The sequence below is a fragment of the Chiloscyllium plagiosum genome, unplaced genomic scaffold (assembly GCF_037043375.1).
Source record: "Chiloscyllium plagiosum isolate Xiang-an unplaced genomic scaffold, Cpla_swu_hap1 HiC_scaffold_35, whole genome shotgun sequence".
Classification (NCBI taxonomy): Eukaryota; Metazoa; Chordata; class Chondrichthyes; order Orectolobiformes; family Hemiscylliidae; genus Chiloscyllium; species Chiloscyllium plagiosum.
Window position 1 is genome coordinate 12,993,870 of NW_028270173.1, and position 19,713 is coordinate 13,013,582.

A 19,713-nucleotide genomic window follows, 5' to 3' on the forward strand; every position below is an offset into this window, starting at 1 on the left:
ATGGACGAGCTGGATCGAAGGGTCTGTTTCTGTGCTGTGCATCCCTATAACTAAATCTGGATTTAAAAAGCAGACTGTTTTGCTGACCATGGAGAAACGGGATTAAAAATACATCTAGTTCATTGGTATCCTTTAGGGAGAAAATCCCTCATCCTGTCATCACATCTGTGTACCTCCTGTCCCAGGACAACATGAATGAAAGTTCACTTAACTCAATCCTTGTGGTGTTTCTTAGAACCCAAGCTGGATTAGTTATGCCTGTACAGTCATACATTTAAAAAAAACCACAATGGTTTGTTCCTCCTGTTCTTCACCCTGCTCTCCTGACTGAAACTCTGCAAAAGCCAGAACTCCAACAGGCGCGAGCGCTTGTGCAAAACAGAATGAACAGCTTTGCATTATTTTGCACCCAGTATGGCCTCAGGACGTCCCAGGGCACAAGATGTGGTCTCTACTTAACCAATAAATGTGGCAAGGAGAAAGTGAGGACTGCAGATGCTAGAGATCAGAGTCAAAGTGTGTGGTGCTGGAAAAGCACAGCCGGTCAGGCAACATCCGAGGAGCAGGAGAATCGACATTTCGAATGCAAGCCCTTCATCAGGAATTCCTGCCCAAAACGTCAATTCTCCAACTCCTGGGATGCTGCCTGATTGGCTGTGCTTTTCCAGCACCGCACTCTTCAACTACAAATGTAGCAGTCGACTAGTGAACAGCAAGCTCCTACAGACAGCAATAGGATTTAAATCAGAAAATGTTGTTTTGGTTAAGGGAGAAGTATTGGCTAACATATGGAGGAGGTGAGCGCTCCCCTTCTTCCCTATCAACTTCAGAAATAATCCCGATGGGATCTGTTAAGTCCACTTGAGAGGACAGATATTCCGGGGGGGGGGGGAAGGGGGGCTGGGATGTCACAATGAATCACTAGCTTTGCTTAGGGATTAGGCTTACGCAAACAACTGTAAAGGGTGCTTGCACGATAGCTCACTCTGACAGTCATTAGAAAACTTGGTTCAATGTCTCATTTGGAGAATACCATCTCTGATGGGATACTGCATTCCAAGGTTAACCCATAAACTGCCCTCCACAATTGGGAGAGTGAGATCCATAAAAGGGGGCTGATTTACGAGAATCCAAGGAAAATCATTGACCTTTCCCTAACCCCTTGAGCTCTTCGGCAGTCTGCAACTTTTACCAGTACATTCATCCAGTGTTGGTCGCTGTCTCAGGTGACTATTGTAAAGACCCAGGGAAGAGGAGCTGGGCAGATTCCTGGTTTTGCAGCCACTCCCATGACCAGCACCGCTGAAAACATATACACCATTGTCCAACACACACAATAAACAGGCCAGTAGGGTAGCCATTTTCAGGAGTTTGTGGGAGGTGAGTTAATTGAAACAGAACATTTTTGGTGACGTTTTGATCCAACTGCTGAATCCAGAATTTTGGGATCAATTAGGACGGGATTGAGGGGAAATTGCTTCACACGAAATTGTAAAGATTTGGTATTCTCTACTCCTGAGAGCTGTGGGGGCACTATCAGAGACTGAGGGAAAGTGATCTTGAGCTGAAAGACTAAGTGACAGAACAGGTTCAAGGGGAGACATGATGTATTCCTAACACAACTCTTCAAACTGTATGTTGAACAAGTCCTGCTGTGGGAGCGAGGATACAATATTATCTTCTTGGAATAAACTTTCTAAAATTGTATCTGAAACCAAACTCGATACCATGCACCATTTAATAAGATTCAAGCCAAATGATCACTTCCATTCATGTCTGGCTCAACAAAGTTTGTTACAGAATTATCCAGGATTTCAAGCTTAGCCAATGATCAAATCATTTTATTGCATTGTTCATCCCAGTTAGAAAATACAAAAACAACCCCCCTCTTCCCGCCCACACCAAATTTGCTTGTGAAAACAATTTTTCCTTAAACTCTATTTACAAACTGAAGTCCTTGGGACGTGTTTCAAAGCAGGATTGTATACTGAATCCTCTCCAATACATGAGTAATATTCACAATTTCCAGTTGTCGTGGGTTGAGGTAAGCTCCCTTTTGCTCAAATTCACCCAGTGGTTGCATGTGGCTAGCTTTCTAAGCTTCTAATTGCTCTATTTATATAACCCTGTCTGGTCTTGTCCTGTCCAATTACACCTTTTTCCATCACATCGACAAGTGGTTCTTAGCTGAGAGAGAGAGCAAGAGCGAACATAACAGAGGAATTCTGTCTCTCAATGCCCATTGAGTCCTCGCATGACAAAAGTCACTTGTATGCGAGCTGTTTGCATTGTCATTGTCTACAGAGATAACGTAGAGGTATATCAGGAAGCAGGAACCAGATGTCCAAGGAGGAAATAAACCTGAATAAGAGACATTTTCAGTTTAAGCAAAAAGTATGTACAGACTGGGAGTGATGGGAATAGGGAATGGGACTAACAGGAGAGCTTTCTCAAACATCTGACACAGGTATGATGGGAGGAATAGCCTCCTCCAGCATCAGGAACTCACCCAGGGAATGGTTCGATCTGAGAAGGTGGTGGGGGTGGTGGGGATGGGGGGGGGGGGGGTTCAGAGCACATTGGGTTGAAGAAAGGCCACATTTTACTCCTTTGGGGAAACTAGAAAGGGTTAGCATCATGATGCGATTGACAGAATCTCAATGCAAAAACTAAAATCAACAAAGGACGGTCTTATGTAACAACTTAAAACAAAAGCACCGTATTGGGAGTTCGACAATTATTGATTAAACGCTCAGGTCACTGGAAGTCTGATGGGAGTGAATACTAGCCAAGTGTGAGCTTGACCAAGTGTACTGTCGGGTCAATGGCAGCATTTCCAAAAGATTGGTCCTTAAGCAAAGAGAAGCTGTCTCACCCCCCTCACCATCCCAGGTCACAAAAAGGCTTTAGGCATCAAAATCCCATTAGAGTCATCTGAAACTTCACATAATTATAAGGTTGCATGTACAATCGATAAATGGACACATACCTAAATGGTTAGACAGGCAATGCCTGCAGCTGGTGCTTGTAATCTTCCACTTGACAAGGCACCGACAGCACCGCAGTGATATTCAGTAATGATTTTCTTTAAAACCACAATTATTTAAAAACAAAACTGAAAAACTAATTATCAGTGCTTGCTCTGAGCCACAGAATCTGAACAGGGAGGTCACATCAGTGGTACCTAATAGGACAAGCAAGGAAACACAATTTAAATATTTCCTCTCTTCCACACTTCCCATACTCATAATCTTTGGTGATTCTACCTGACTGGCTGACCAATCTCATTGGCTCTTTCCCTTCAAGAAATCCACTGTGCCAATTAGAACGATATAGCCAGGCGTGATCCAGGCCAACTTCCCAACCATGGACAACAAACGTTAAGACAGTTTTTCAGCCAAGCAGAGAAGTTGTAATGAGGTTGCTTGGTCAAGGCAATGGCTGGAAACAGGACTAAAATAATTATCAAATTTCATACTTGCTTTAAAAGGGGTGAATAAATGATTAAAAACACTGATTAGAAAATATAAAAGGAAAAGCAGATTAAGCCAAAATTTTAAAATACTTAGCTTGGGGACTCTTCATTTTTAGTTCAGGGAAACCTATTTGACTAGAGAGGAGTCCTCCCACCCTAACAATCAGCTATAATCTTTCAAACATGACAGCTGCAAGATATGTAATCTTTCATTGATACCCTTGCGGTTTGGGTTCAGTTTATTCTATACTCTTTATTCTACAATGGGTGCAGTCCCACAGCTACCAGACAAGAGACAAGTCTCGGGGGTATCACACAGGTGCCAGCTAAGAGCCAGGACTGGCAGATCCTTCGGAGACTGTTTTCAGTCCTGTCCTCCAGCCTAGCGCTATGTAACTGGGCTCATGGTGAGGCAAGTACAGGCCATTGCCTCTTCCCTCTCCAAGTGGGTTGCTTGTTTCAGTTCGGACCAGGTCAGAGGTCCTTCCCCCTGCCCACCATATGCATTTTCTTTAAACTACTCAAACAACGAAACTTCAACCTCACAGAAACTTTCCAGACCATCAGTGAGGGTGGGGGAGGGAATGAGAGCACCCTGGAGATCAGTGACTCCCAGTCCCCTCACTCCCACCTCATCCAATCATGAATGCTCAGCAGAGTGAAGAGACATTCAGATCCTTTAAAGCATAAAACTTTGTGAAGGGAGAGAGAGAGACTGCTGGGGAGCCACTGGTTGACATGAGTTGCTCAGGTGGGGTTTCTGTCTGCAATCTCCCTGATGTCATCTCCCACAGGAAGGCACAGACTAATCCAAAGCACCAAAACCTGCAAGGAATTCACCGAAAGCAACAGCTTTCTGATGAACACTTTTTAAAACATTAAAAATCTGCTTTATGCACGTAGGCCAGGCAGTTAAAAGCAGCTGGTACCAAGCATGTTAAAAATGCAGGAGTGCAGCCCTGATGTTGAACAGCACAGACACTGCAATACTGGCCGTACTCATCCTGATCAGCTGTCAGTCCTCATTTCAGCTTGACCCTAATCTCTGATGTCAATCACCCGCTCTGGCCCAGTAACCACCAACTCCACAACCATCTGGTGAGTTACATGTTACATGAGACGGTGACAGATAAAATTGCTAGATTAAAAAAAAAAGCATTGCTGAGAAGGTGTATGTGTGGGTACTGGGAAATCAGAGCAGAGTCAGCATTTGGATCGTAGATCGGAGATGCTAAATGACAAATCAGCTGCTCTCCTATGAAAGAGCCATCTTACACATTGAAAAGTGTAAAAGCACAAAAAAATTAAAATTCACAATTCACAGAACAACCAGGGTATAGACTTAAAAGCAGAACTAAAACGGCTATGCTACAATAATACAACGGGCTCTTTTGCCGAGAGATGTGTGGCAGGAACATGAAGCAGACATCAGTGCCAGACCATAGCTCTCGTAGCCCTCGGTCTCCTGCATACGGTTTTAACTTAGTCATTTTCTTCAGGTGATTACATAACACCAATGGATAGGAGAGGGGATAGGAATGGGTTAACACAGAGGAGAATTTTCACTCGTTCCTTTAGCCCAGACCCTCCTGGATGCCCCGTATCCTGCGGGCGAGCTGAAGGTCCTTTGGGAACAGAGTGACTCTCTTGGCATGCAGGGTACAGAGGTAGGCATCTTCCAGAAGCAGCACCAGGAAGGCCTCAGCTGCCTGAGGAAAGAAGAGGAACATAAAATCAAGGCATCACGATCCAGTCTTAGAAAAGAGGAGAGAAAAGGAAACAGGAAGGGAAGATTTTGTCTCTTTGAGGTGCCTGGTCATGACTTCTGGGCATCCCAAAGTGCTTTCCTGACAACAAATTATTTCGTAAAGTCACTGTTACAACATCGGAAAACTGGCAGCCAATGTGTGTACATCGACATCCCACAAACAGCAACATGTCTATATTGATTACAAGAGTTGGCAGGTCATGTTACAGTTGTACAGGACTTTGGTTTGGCCACATTTGGAATACTGCGTACAGTTCTGGTTGCCACATTATCAAAAGGATGCGGGTGCTTTGGAGAGGGTGCAGAGGGAGATTCACCAGGATGTTGCCTGGTATGGAGGACGCTAGCTGTGAAGAGGTCTTGAGTAGATTAGGATTATTTTCATTAGAAGGATGGAGGTTGAGGGAGGGACCTGAGAGAGGTCATCAAAATCATGAGGGATATCGACAGGGTGGATAGCGAGAAGCAATTTTCCCAGAGCAAGGGACTCAATTACTTGGGGTCATGAGTTCAAGGTGAGAGGGAAAAAGTTTAAGGGAGATATGCGTGGAATGTTCTTTACGCAGAGGGTGGTGGGTGCCTGGAACGCATTGCCAGCAGAGGTGGTAGAGGCGGGCACGATAAGATGTGTCTGGACAGATACATGAACGGGCAGGGAGCAGAGGGATACAGATCCTTAGAAAATAAGAGACAGGTTTAGATAGAGGATCTGGATCAGCACGGGCTTGGAGGGCCAAAGGGCCTGTTCCTGTGCTGTAATTTTCTTTGTTCTTTGTCCGTATGAGAATGTGTCAACTTTAAAAAAAAATTTAAGCGTGTTGGTAGAGGAATAATTGACCCAGGATACCCCGTAGAACACCCCCAGCCCCTATTTATAGTCATTCACATGCTCATTATAGAGATAGCTTTAGAACATGTTTCATGCTGATCCTGAATCTCAGAATTACAATGGTGTGGGTTTGGGGTTGCCGAAGCTGATTGGATCTATTCTTGGAGATTTTAACATTATTTGATTCTTCCCCCTCCAGTAATAGTGCTACTGAGTGACACAGTTGTTAGCACTGCTGCCTCACAGCACCAGGGACCCAGGTTCAACTCCAGTTTTGGGTGACTGTCTGTGTGGAGTTTGCATGCTCTCCCTGTATCTATGTGGGTTTCCTCCCACTATCCAAAGATGTGCAGGTTAGGAGAACTGGCCATGGAAAATGCAGGGTTACAGGGATAGGGTAGGAGCGGGCGTGAGTCTGGGTGGGACATACCTTTTGGCGGGTTGGTGCAAACTCGATGGGCCGAACGGCCTCTTTCCACGCTGCAGAGATTCTACGATTTTAAATAACACTCTGCTCAAACAAACAATCGATACCCCACCCTGATCACCAACAAGTACATTTTGTTTTTAGATTTTACTCTGGCTCACAACACAGCAGTGTGCAGGAGATTAAGCTTCAATTCCTGGAGATGCCAGAGGGAGCCTGCAGGGTTGGCAACTTTTGTTGTTGGAAACACCTTTCTGTTTAAATGAGGGGAAATTAGCCTTCATTAAAAACTAAAGCTTCTTCATAAAATACTGTCTTTGTGGATCCCAGAGGTTGACTGGATGCTAGTAACGTTTCACCTACTTGTTGCTTCGATTCATTTACTTCAGTTAATTACGTTGGTCAATTTAATGATCCGTTTGGGACTGGGGGAGGCTGGTCTCTTTGGGTGAATTATTCCACTCTCACTCAGGCTTTTTGTCTGACCTCAGGATCGTGTGTGCATGAGAGAGAGACACACACACAGACAGAGAGACGGGTAAGCTGGAAGATCACTCACAGCAGTAAAATACTGCCACTTACTGGACATTGTTAATATTGCAACTCTGACAGCTGCGGAGCTGGTTATTATTTTAATATTATTTTTGTGGGTCTCAATAAGGAACTAACAGAGTGACCAGACGTAAAGGTAAGGGTCTGGCACTAACGTGACTGATCTTCCGAAGGGTTGGCATAAGTATAAGGGATCGCATGGCCTCCTCCAATATTGTAAGCTTCTGTGATACCCAGGTGTGGTACAGTGACTCACAGAGCCAAGGATCTGGGTTCAATTCCAGCCCTGGCTGACTGTTTGGAGTTTGTGATTCCGCATGGGTATCCTCCCACAGTCCAAAAGACTTCTTTTCACACACAGAGATGTGTAGTTTAGGTGAATTAGCCATGCTAAATTGTCCAGGATGTGCATGCTAGATGGATACGCCTTGGGAAATTCAGACTTATAGGGATAGTCTGGGTCTTGGTGGAATGCTCTTCAGAAGGTCAGTGTGGACTCATGGGCCAAGTGACCTGCCCCAACAGGTCGGGATTCTATGATTATTGTACTCACTCTTTCTGCAATCCCCCACATTGCTGATTTGAACTCTAGGCCCAATGTTGCTGGCATGATCCCTGGCATCAATTAGGAAAATCACAACAGTATGGAAGTGGGCATTACCTGGGAATCGTTGACATTTATTGCCTATTCCTAAATGCCCAGAGTTGAGAGTCAACCACAATGCTGTGGCGCTGGAGTCACAAATAGGTCAGACCTAGTGGATTTCCTTCCCCAGAGGATATTAGTGAATCAGCTGGGTTTTCACAAGAATCATTTCATGTGCTTTTTTAAAGCCAGCATTTTACTCCAGACTTTTATGGAGTTCAAATTTCACCTTCTGGCATGGTGGGATTTGAATCTAAAGCCTTTCCTGCACCATCCCCAAATCACTTCATCCACCTCATTCTCATTTGGAGTTAAACAATTGACAAGCTTTGCTCCTCGTACTGTGATTCTGATCTTTTGACTTTCTCTCACACCTAAGCCTCCCAAGACATTTCCAATTGTTCTATCAATGACATGTGCCAAAGCTGTTCATCTGTCATTGCTCAGGATAAACACAAGAGTGGGAGAAAGTGAGGACTGCAGATGCTGGAGATCAGAGTTGAAGACTGTGGTGCTGGAAAAGCACACCTGATCCGATTTCAAGCATAAGTTTCCTGATGAAGAGCTTGTGCTCGAAATGTCGATTCTCCTGCTGCTCAGATGCTGCCTGACTGGATATGCTTTTCCATAAACACAACAGTGCCAAATTTCAAATAATCACAACAATTTATGCCAAGGGAGAAAATTAGTTAATTCACATTAATTGACTGGTAAGTTGACTCTAATTGGCTAAAGTGTTGTCATGGAGAAAGCTACAGAAAACTTTAGGCTCTCTTTACTTCCAAATTATTCAAATGCAGTAACACGGTTTGAACATAGCCCTGTTTGTAGAGAGTGGGGGCACTGCATAGAAATGTATGTCACTTTTAGTGAGCACTTGTAAGCTTGGGGAGCCTACAGGTTCCTACTTTCCCTTACAGCAAAACCTGAGACAGATTCTGAAGCAGGATAGCTGAACCCAAAACATTAACTCTACTTTCTCTCCACAAATGCTGTGTTTTGCCAGCAATTTCTAATTTTGTTACATTTGAGCCAGAGTTGATTTGTTAGATGCCGTACACCTGTAATTTGTTTTGGGGTACAAATTTTTGTGGTTGCTTAAAATTTCACATTTTTGCAATTGTCCTGATGAGTGGAAGAGGAAAAGCTTTGGCAACAGGTCTCTTTTTACAGCAGTGTTCTGCACAACCGAGTGAATATTTCAAATTATTCCCAAACTACCCCAGGCTTTTTGGCAATTGCAAAAGAAAATAAAATACAGAGGGGGAATAAAATAATTGTCAGTACCCTTCATCAGACAGTTAACTTCTAAAGCACAACAAATATGGTTCAAGAATATCGGCAGCCATTACCTCCTGCAATGCCAGCAAAGCATTGGCTTGCCATCTGAACTCAATGCCCCTGGCAAAACGACAAGCCACTTCACGAACCTGGAAAGGAGTTCAGAAAGACCATTAGTGTTAAGCACTGAGTGCCCACACCACCCCACTTACCCCTCTCACTTCCCCAGGACTCTTTCTCAAGGTGCTACCAGGGATTATCTTTGTTGTCGAAAACACCCGAAGGGAGGCAACAAGTGCTCAAAGAGAAAAGAACAGTCACAGGAAAGTAGGGGGGGGAGGAGCAGTATTAATTGAATATTAAGTTTCCACTGGCAGGCGAAACTAGAACAAAGGAGCACAGTCTCAAAACCAGGGGAAGCAGGTTTAGGACTGAGTTGAGGAGGAACTTCTTCACTGAAGGGTTTGTGAATCTGTGGAATTCCCTCCTGAGTGATGCAGTTGAGGTTTGCCTCGTTGAATGTTTTTGAGGCAAAAATGGATTTTTGGACAGTAAAGGTTACAGTGAGCAGAAAGGTAAGTGGAGTTGAGTCCACGAAAAGATCAGTCAAGATCTTACCGAATGGCAGGGCAGACTCAACGTGCCTGATAACTTGCTCCCGCTCCATATACTACTCATATACTCCACAACCACTTGATGAAAGAGCAGCGCTCCGAAAGCTAGTGCTTGCAAATAAACCTGTTGGACTATAACCTGGTGTTGTGTGATTTTTAATCCTTCTCCTATTGCTTTTATGTTCTTATGTGTGGCTCTACCAAAGAGTCCTAACGGGCCAAGCGGGCTCTCTCTGTGCCCCTATCACCCTGTGATAAAATACTGCAACTTCAATGAAAGCAAAAGCAAACATTCAACAACCAGCCAAATGATTTTGATGAAAACTACTCCCACTCAGCCATCAGTTATTCAGCTGTGGCGGTACTTCTCTCACTGTATCCAGCTCGCTGGGTTCGCAGAACTATTAGGCTAAAGCATGACAGGGGAGGCCTTTCAGACCACCCCTTCTGTGCTGACTTTAAAAAGATGCCTTGGATTCACCTGTTTCTGTCAGTGTCCACAAACTCCATCAAATTGCATTCTTTATTCATTTCAGCTGATCAATTCTCAACTCATGTGCCAGTGCTGGAAACAGATTCTCCCCAGTTATTTTATCAAAATCCTGGCAATTTTACCCTCTCTACCCACTCACCTTCTGTGACGGTGAAGGATCCCAGATTTTTCTCATATCTAAAGCTCCTCATTCTTGCTGGCGTTATCTCTATAATCTCCTCTTACCCTCTCCGAGATCTCGACTCCCTTTGTGGAGATAGGACGCCCCAGAACTAGACGCAGCACTCTAACTAGCTCAACACCACATCTCCAGTTTAATCTACTCACCAGCTGCAGACGAGTCATACTGGACTCGAAATATTAACTCTGTTCCTCTCTCCCTGGAAGTTGCCAGACCCACTAACTTCTCTGCTGTTTGTTTCAGATTTCCAGCCTCTGCAGTATTCTGCAGGATGTTACAAAACCTGGGATTGAGTAACTATCATTGCTGTCAGACCTGCGGCCTTTGGAAGACTCACGCGCCTGAAACTTCCTAAGAGTCTAGGCAGCTGAAAATGTGTTGCTGGAAAAGCGCAGCAGGTCAGGCAGCATCCAAGGAGCAGAAGAATCGACGTATCGGGCATGAGCCCTTCTTCAGGAATGAGGAGGGGCTCATGCCCGAAATGTCGATTCCTGAAGAAGGGCTCATGCCCGAAACATCAATTCTCCTGCTCCTTGGATGCTGCGTGACCTGCTGTGCTTTTCCAGCAACGCATTTTCAGCTCTGATCTCCAGCATCTGCAGTCCTCATTTTCTCCTAAGAGTCTCGGCACCCTACCTCTTTAGAGGTTTTATCATTTCATCCACGGACTGTTCCCTTTCTCTGCAGAAAATGGAATCAAACATCGAGCTGTGTAGTTTACTGACCCGGTAAGATGCTCTATTTAATGCTTATAACTGCCAGTGAAGCAAAAGATCAACGCTGAACCCCCAAATTTGGGAACTGCGGTTGTGACTCACCAGTTTGCTAAACGGTAGCTTGCGGATAAGCAAGTCAGTGGATTTCTGATATTTGCGGATCTCCATCAAGGCCCTGGTGCCTGGGCGGAACCTCCTCCGAGTGACAGGCGGCTGATCTCCTGCAAACAGACACATTCTTCACTGGACACACTCCAACTAGCAAGCCAAACTCTCAATTACCCGTCGTCACAGGAACATGTCAACCTCTGCTCAGTACACACCCGAGTGTTAGTTTGTCAAGTGAGAACTGAAACCCAGCATTGGAGGTACTTAGCTGAGAACGTCCCCTTCTGTTGGTAAGATTCCCAGGTGGTTGGCCAGCATCTACAAGCAGCCTTGTGATGTTAGCTGTTCAAAGACACGCTAATGAAAATGACAGCTTCGTATGGCTTTATCCAATGAATGAAAATCAGGGCTTTTTACACTGATGATTAGGTCAATATGCCAAATGTACAAAGGGCAGTGGGGAAGCAACATATGTGTTAGAAAAAAGCAGAAGTAAAGAAAAGGTGGAATGATGTGCATTTAGCTAAATCAAAACTTTGGGACACCTTCCCTGACAGCACAGTGAGTGCATGCATACTAGCCTACATTTCAAAGCTGGGAGAAAGTGAGGACTGCAGATGCTGGGAGATCAGAGCTTAAAAATGTGTTGCTGGAAAAGCGCAGCAGGTCAGGCAGCATCAAAGGAACAGGAGAATTGACGTTTCGGGCGCCCTTCAAAGCTCACTACCCTCAAGGACAATTTACATTAAGTAACAAATGATAGATTTTCCGGTGACAACCTGCAACCCAAGAACGATTACATACGTAAGAAAAGATTACGGCCAATGGTCACAAACGCAGGCCACCTCTAAATCACTGGATGGCCACTGAAGTGCTTTTTGAAGGGTATGCACTGCCAGAGGAAAGTGCAGCAGTCAGCCTGCACACAGCAAGCTCCCAAATGCAGCAATTGGCAGATGGGCCCACAATCGTCTTCCCTTATCATGGGCAAATATAGGCCGGGAAAGTGCGGAGAACTAGGCGAAAGTGAGGACTGCAGATGCTGGAGATTAGAGTCGAGTGGGGGTTGCTGGAAAAGCACAGCAGGCCAGGCAGCATCCGAGGAGCAGGAGAATCAATGTTTTGGGCAAAAGCCCTTCATCAGGAAATGCGGTGAACTGCTCTGCTGTTCTCCAGACAGGGCCGTAGGATCCCACTGAACAACAAATATGAAAGTGAAGGGGCTTGATAGGGTTGACTCTGAAACATTGTTTCTATTGATCACGAAACCTAGAACACAGTGAGACAGCCCCAGGATAGGGCAATGACCATTTGAGCAGATGTTTCTTTCTTGAAAGGGTTGGGAATCTTTGGAATTCTCTACTCCCAAAGTGTAGTGGGATGCTCCAACACTGTGTAAAACTGAGGTTGCAATGGACAGATGTTTGGTCACTCGGGGATCTTGGGAGGAGTGGACGGGTAAGAGTTGAGATAAAGATCAGCCACAGTCCATTTGAACAGCAGAAAGAGCTCGAGAAGTGTGCGGTCTATTCCTCCACCTATTCCTGATCTTACCATTGCCTCCACCATACATTTGCTCCCACAAAATTGTGGCATTTTCTTGTGGTAATGTTTTGGCAGCTTGCGTGCAGAATCTTTCTAAATAGTCACACCACCGAGGTCAATGAGATTGGATGGGTTGTGGCTTGGGGCATGCTTGTAAATTCGGGTTTGCTGAACAGATTCCCACTACAGAGAAAAACCAACACGGTAATGTGTCCATGAATTTGAATATGTAAAATTCTGCAAACTGTGACAGTACAAAACCTTACTTACCAGAGTTTACCACATCCATTATTCACTGCTGGTACAAACATAGAAATACGTATAAAACATTGCATCCCCAAATAAAAATAAAAACTGTCTAGTTTATCCCACCTTCCAGATCTTGGTCTGCAGCCTTATTGGTTGCACCAAGTGCATATGAGAGTATTTTCAAAGCATGATGAAGGTTTCTACCTCCATCAGCCTTTCAGGCAGAACTGTTTAGAAGGAGCCCATCACTCTCTGACTGAAAAGAACACTCAAAGATCCATGTAATGTTTTCCACCAATGGCAAGGTGGCTCAGTGGTTAGCACTATTGCCTCATAGTGCCAGGGGCTGGGGTTCAATTCCTCCCTCGGGCGACTTTCTGGAGTGTGGAATGTTGAGTTTGCACATTCTTCCTGCGTCTGCATTAGCTTCCTCCCACATTCCAAAAACGTGCAGGCCATGGTAAATTGCTCATGGTGTCCATGGATGTGCAGGCTAGGTGGATTAGCCACAGAAAATGCAAGGTTACAGGGATAGGGTAGGGGCTGTGGATCTGGGTAGGATGCTCTTTGGAGAGTTGTTCTCGACTCAATAGGCTGAATGACCTGCTTCCACACTGTAGGGATTCTACGATACTTAAAATTTAAGAATTCCTCCTACCTCCCCCCATCAACCAACCAGCCTCTCAGATAAAGGATCCTTCTTACCAACTCTGTGCTGATTCTCAGAATTTTATAGATGACACATCAGCATCTCCTCAGCCTCCTCTGTTCCAAAGAAAATAATGTCAGCTCACCTGACCTTTCATAATTGCTGACATTTTTCAGTCAGAGAGGTGCACAGCACAGAAACAGACCCTTCAGTCCACTCATCCATGCCGACCAGATATCCTAAACTGATCTAGTCCCATTTGCCAGCACTTGGCCTATTTCTCTCTAAAGCCTTCCTATTTATATACCCATCCAGATGACTTTTAAATGTTGTAACTGCACCAGCCTCCACACATCCTCTGACAGCACATTCCATACATGCACCATTGTCTGCATGAAAACATTGCCCCTTAAGTCCCTTTTAAATCATTCCCATCTCACCCTAAACCTATGCCCTCCAGTTCTGGATTCCCCCATCCCAGGGAAAACACTTTGTCCCCATGACCCTCATGATTTTATAAACCTCGATGAAGTCACCCATCAGCCTCCACCACTTCCAGGGAAAACAGCCCCAGCCTATTCAGCCTCTCCCTATAGCTCGAAACCCCAATCCTGGCAACATCCTTGTAACTCTTTTCTGAACCCGTTCAGTTTTCACAACTTCTTTCCTATAGGAGGGAGATCAGAATTGCACATATTATTCAAAATGTGGCCATATAATGTCCTGTTCAGCCGCAACATGACCTCCCAACTCCTATACTCAATACACTGACGAATAAAGGAAAGCATACCAAGTGCCTTCTTCACTACTTGAGACTCCACATTCAAGGAACTACGAATCTGCGCTTCAAGGTCTCTTTGTTCAGCAACACTCCCCAGGACCTTGCATTAAATGTGCAAGTCCTGTCCTGATTTGTTTTTCCAAAATGCAGCACTTCACATTAATCTAAATTAAACTCCATCTGCCCCTCCTTAGCCCATCTGATCAAGATTCTGGATTAGAGTGGTGCTGGAAAAGCACAGCAGTTCAGACTGCACCCAAGGAGCAGGAAAATTGACATTTCGGGCAAAAGCCCTTCATCAGGAATACAGGTAAAGTGCCTGAAGGGTGGAGAGATAAAATGCTCAAGATCCCATTGTACTCTGAGGTAGCTTTCTTGGCTGTCCAGTACACCTCCAATTTTGGTGTCATCTGCAAACTTACCATCTATACCTCCTATGTTTATATCCAAATCATTTATATAAATGATAAAAAGCAGTGGACCCAGCACTGATCCTTGTGGCACATCACTGGTCACAGGCCTCCAGTCTGAAAGGCAAACCCCCACACCCACCCTCTCCCTTTTACCTTCAAGCCAGTTCCATATTCAAATGGCTACTTCTCCCTGTATTCCATGTGATCTAACCTTGCTAACTAGTTTACCACGAGGAACCTTGTTGAATGCCTTACTGAAGTCCATATAAATCATGTCTACCACTCTGCCCTCATCAATCCTCTTTGTTACTTCTTCAAAAAACTCAATCAACTTCATGAGACACAATTTCCCATGCACAAAGCCATGTTGACTATCCTTTACCAGTCCCTGCTTTGCCAAATACATGTAAATCCTGTTCCTCAGAATTACTCCAACAAATTGCCCACCACCGACGTCAGGCTCACTGTTCTATAGATCCCTGGCTTTTCCTTACCACCTTTCTTTAATAGTGGCACCACATTAGCCAACCTCCAGTCTTCTGGCACCTCACCTGTGCCTATCGATGATACCAATATCTGAATCAAGTGGCCCAACAATCACTTCGCTAGCTTCCCACAGAGTTCAAGGGTATACCTGATCAAGTCCTGGGATTTATCCACATTTTTTTGTTTTAAGACATCCAGCACTGTAATATGGACATTTTGCAAGATGTCACCATCTATTTCCCCACATTCTATATCTTCCATGTTCTTCTCCACAGTAAACACTAATGCAAAATGCTCATTTAGTATCTCCCCATCTCCTGCAGTTCCACACATCTTGCTGATCATTGAGGGGCCCTATTCTCTCCAGAGTTACCTTTCTGTCCTTAACATATTTATAAAATCCGCTTGGATTCTCCTCAACCCTATTTGCCAAAGCTATCTCATGCCCTCTTTTTGCCCTCCCGATTTCCCTCTTAAGCATACACTTTTATACTCTTTATACACTTCTAAGCATTCACTCGATCTCTGCTGTGTATACCTGACATAGGCTTCCTTCTTCTTCTTGATCAATTTCTCCAGTCATCCAGCATTCCCTAATAAGAACATACCGTCTCTGGGCATTTTCCAGCTGTCCCTTTACCTGCAAACATCTGCACCCACTCAACTTTTAACAGTTCTTGCCTAATACTGTCAAAATTAGCCTTCCTCCAATTTAGAACTTTAACTTTTAGATTCAGTCTATCCTTTCCATCACTATTTAAAAACTAATACAATTATGGTCATTGGCACCAAAGTGCTCCCCCACTGACACCTCAGTCACTTGCCCTGCCTTATTTCCCAAAAGTAGGTCACGTTTTGCACCTTCTCTAGTAGGTACATCCACATACTGAATCAGAAAATTTTCTTCTACACACTTAACAAGTTTCTCTCCAGCTAAGCCCTTAACACTATGGCAGTCCCAGTCTATGTTTGGAAAGTTAAAATCCCCGACCATAACCACTGTAATATTCTTACAGATAGCTGAGATCTCCTTACAAATTTGTTTCTCAATTTTACACTGGTGGTGGTGTGGGGGAGGGAAGGGGGCAGCGCGGGGATGGGGGTATCTGTCATTCAAGCTCATTAAAGTGATCATGCCTTTCTTATTTGTCAGCTCCATCCAAAGAACTTCCCTGGACGTATTCCCAGTGCTGGCAGCATTCCTGTAAATGTGTTCCTGAAGTCTCTTCTGAACAGCATGGTGGGTGCATCCACTTTCTGCACAATGCAGCAGTTCAAGAAGGCAGCTCATCACCCCTCCACACTCTGAAGAACAACTAGGGCTGGTGAATAATTGCTAGCCCAGCCAGCAATACCCACATCCCACAGAACGAAAGAATTAAAATAACATCTCTGTGAATTGTGGTTACAGCCTCTCTGCATGCAATATTCTAGCTGCTGTCTGGCTAGTGCTTTTATGTTGCAACAAGTGGAAATACCACAAATGGATCATTTTTTTGCCCCTTCATCAATCTGTTCAACATTGCTAATACACACCTCTGGATAAGGGGATACGAATCTAGCTCTCCTGCTCCAAGCATAGGGACAATACCACCACATGTGAACTCTCAATTCTTCACCCATCATCTATCTAGTCATTTAACCTTCAGGCATCAATTGGCATGCATCAAAAGCAGAAGACACTTCTCAGAATTTGGACCCCATTTTGACTATTATCTGTTCTTGGTGTGCCCTTCCCAAAATACATCACTTCACACTTTGCCAAAAAATAACAAATATAATTGAGGCCAGCAATCTGACTAGTCCACTGTTACTTTCCTGCATACTTCAGTATTTGTCCAGCCAGTCAACCACAACAACCATTTCACATCATCATCAAATTTCTAAACCATGCCACCCGCCCCCACCTCACCTCACCTCTTCTGCTCATCTGCCGTATTTGATTAAAGTACATGTGCCAGTTGTCACCAAGCAACACCTTTACTGTCTATTTTTTAATCTTTATTTTCTTCCCCATTTATTGTCAATGAGTCGGACTGAAGGGTCTGTTTCCGTGCTGTACATCTCTATTACTCTATGACTTACTTCAGTTCACCTTCCCATCGCCAAGTCAGTTAGATCGGTATAGTGCACCATCTTATATTGGGATGGTTTGCTTTCACTACTACTTTGGAAGTCGCCAGGTCAGTCGCCTCAAAATATTAGGAGTGAGAGGCTAAAAGAGTGTGCAGTGGTGCAGCAAGAACATCAAATCCTAATTCGGCCTTACTCGGTCTACGTCCCGGGATAATCGGGGATCTCCTTCGGGGACTCATTAGTGTCCTCCTCCCACGTGGCGATCGTACAGGAGATGCTCTCGCAGGTGACCGTGCAGGGGGCTCTCTCAATGGTGATCTCCTCCTTGGCATTTGTCCCCTCCGTCTGGCAGCTCCATGCGGCCTCCCGGTCATTGTTGCTGCAATTTAAAAAGTTAAAGAAATTAAGCTGATGCCTAGAAAAAGACAAACTGCATTCAACATAGGGCCTTAGTCTCAGGGTCTTACTGTCACTGACTTATTTGGAGGAAATGGCTTCCATTTATGTAGCACCTTCCATAATCCAGCTGCCCATTTAGGAAGGAACAAACAACAGTAAGTCCCTGTTTTTCAGTCATGTCAACCCGTACTACCAGGAAAACATTTGTTTTTCTTCAAAATAGTGCAATGGGATCTTTTATGTCCATCAGAGAGAGGGCAGCTAGTATCATACCATCTCAAAATGAATCATACTACTATTCCCTGCTAGCATCACTTCACATCACCCCACTCCACAACATTCCTGATAGCACCTGAATTGGGTCCTCCAGTATGTATTAAACAATCCCTTTACAAACTTAAGTGACAATCGACAACATGCATTGACATAGTGCCTTGAAGCATACCAGGTAATTTCTCAGGAGTGGTTTGCAATTAACAAGTGACATTGGGCCACATGGAGTGATGAGCAACGCTTTGGTTAAAGAAGTTCAGAAGAGCAGTCAGTCAACGTGAAGCATTAATTCTGTTTTCTCTCCACAGATTCTGCCCAGTTTCTCCAGAAATTTCATTTTCTGCGTTTGGCCAAAGGAGACTGTTTAAAGCAAAGAAAGAGCAAGACTCAGCTGTTTAGGGAGATTTTCCAGAGCTGACGGGCTGGGAGATCGAAGCTAAGATTGCATTGAGATATGCTTTGCAGGCAAATCTGATCTGCGGTCGCCCCACAGGTTTTAATTCTGGGTTTAAGACCAGGAACTAAACTTGCTGGCTTTAGGTACAGCTATGGGATTGCTACAGAAATTGGATTGTAAAACGTGATGCTTGCTGCCTTGCAAACTTTTTCACGGTGGATTTCTTTTTGTTAATGCATATATTTCATCCTCGGTTCATTCCAGGAACTAGGCCCGAGTCTGACAGCTCCCTGGCACCGCCAAGGCTCTGGGACCTACACGCCTGGGGGGGTACCCTCTCTTCCTCCCCCCCACCGAACCTGGGCTCACCTGCGCCCCATTGCCTCCCTCACCTGCTGCCCCTGATCGCGCCTGCGCCCCACTCCCTCACCTGCTGCCCCTGATCGCGCCTGCGCCTCACTCACCTGCCGAACTCTGCCCAAGTTGGGGCCAAATTCAAAAAATGCGGCTCGCGTCGTCGCCGGGGCAACCGAAGGGCCGACGGTTGGAAGGCGGGGCCTGGGGCCACGGCGAAGAGGCGGTGCCAATGCCTGCAGCGCGCCCTCAAACCGCCCTCCGCCAATCGGCGCCGGTGTTCGGGTAGGTCCCGCTTCCTTGGTGGCGGACCCGTTGCTGATTGGGAAGACGGTCCACGCGATCACACACTCCATTGGACCAGGGTTGGGCCCCAGGCTGATCGACAGCTAAGTTCACCAATAGCCAAACGGGATACTTTGAGATTGACAGGTCGGTATTTGAATTGCTGTCATGAAGGAGACTAATGGAGAGTCATCAGTGAGGGAGGTCGGTGGATGGAGTGAACAATGGGTAGGTACAGGAAACATAGTTATAAGATGTTACTCTGCGCTTTACAGTCTGTTCTCTGGGCCTCATCGAGACAAACACTAACTGTTAAGTCGGTGAAAGACACGCTTTAGTTTGCCTTAAACTTGAGTGTTGCGAATTGGCACATTCCAAGGTCCAGGAGCACATGTTGGGGGACACACTAAAGTGCAACATTGGGGAAAGACTACCGTGTATGGTCCTTCTGCCAAAGCAAAACTAGGGGGTCCATTCGGTAAATGAACCTTGTTGACCGCCCAGTTAAATGCCAAGAGGTTAATTGTGAGTAGGGAAAAAGTTCAATGTTTGTTTCATTCTCTGAAAGCAAAGAGAGTATAGATCTGAATGGCTTCATTAACTATATACAAACCCTTTCCTTCGATGAATAAAGTATATATTTGCAATTGAAAAGCTTATTAATTGGTCTGATTGTGAATTGGAACTCCTTTTGAATATTGGTAGATTTATGGTTT

At 44.9% G+C, this 19,713-nt stretch overlaps 1 protein-coding gene across 2 annotated transcripts; it reads right to left on the reverse strand.

The window, feature by feature from the left end:
* Window positions 1-1,828: 1,828 nt before the first annotated feature.
* On the reverse strand, window positions 1,829-18,898 carry LOC122541461 (histone H3-like centromeric protein A). Of its 2 annotated transcripts, none has more exons than XM_043678242.2 (5): window positions 18,823-18,898; window positions 17,483-17,668; window positions 11,085-11,203; window positions 9,050-9,127; window positions 1,829-5,184 (listed from the first exon to the last, which is right to left on the reverse strand). In XM_043678242.2, exons 2-5 carry the CDS (start codon window positions 17,661-17,663, stop codon window positions 5,050-5,052), a joined length of 513 nt encoding a protein of 170 aa, XP_043534177.1. In that variant the 5' UTR covers window positions 17,664-17,668; window positions 18,823-18,898; the 3' UTR covers window positions 1,829-5,049. The 2 variants fall into 2 exon arrangements, with proteins under 2 accessions (XP_043534177.1, XP_087835396.1); XM_087979270.1 differs by lacking the exon at window positions 18,823-18,898 and adding an exon at window positions 18,134-18,400.
* Window positions 18,899-19,713: the final 815 nt, after the last annotated feature.

Coding starts and splice junctions, on each gene's coding strand:
- LOC122541461 (XM_043678242.2), bottom strand. CDS start 17,663: ATGACCGGGAGGCCGCATGGAGCTGCCAGACGGAGGGGACAAATGCCA. Junction 11,204..17,482: donor TATCCCGGGACGTAGACCGA/GTAAGGCCGAAT, acceptor GTCTGTTTGCAG/GAGATCAGCCGCCTGTCACT. Junction 9,128..11,084: donor AGCTACCGTTTAGCAAACTG/GTGAGTCACAAC, acceptor ACTCCTTTCCAG/GTTCGTGAAGTGGCTTGTCG.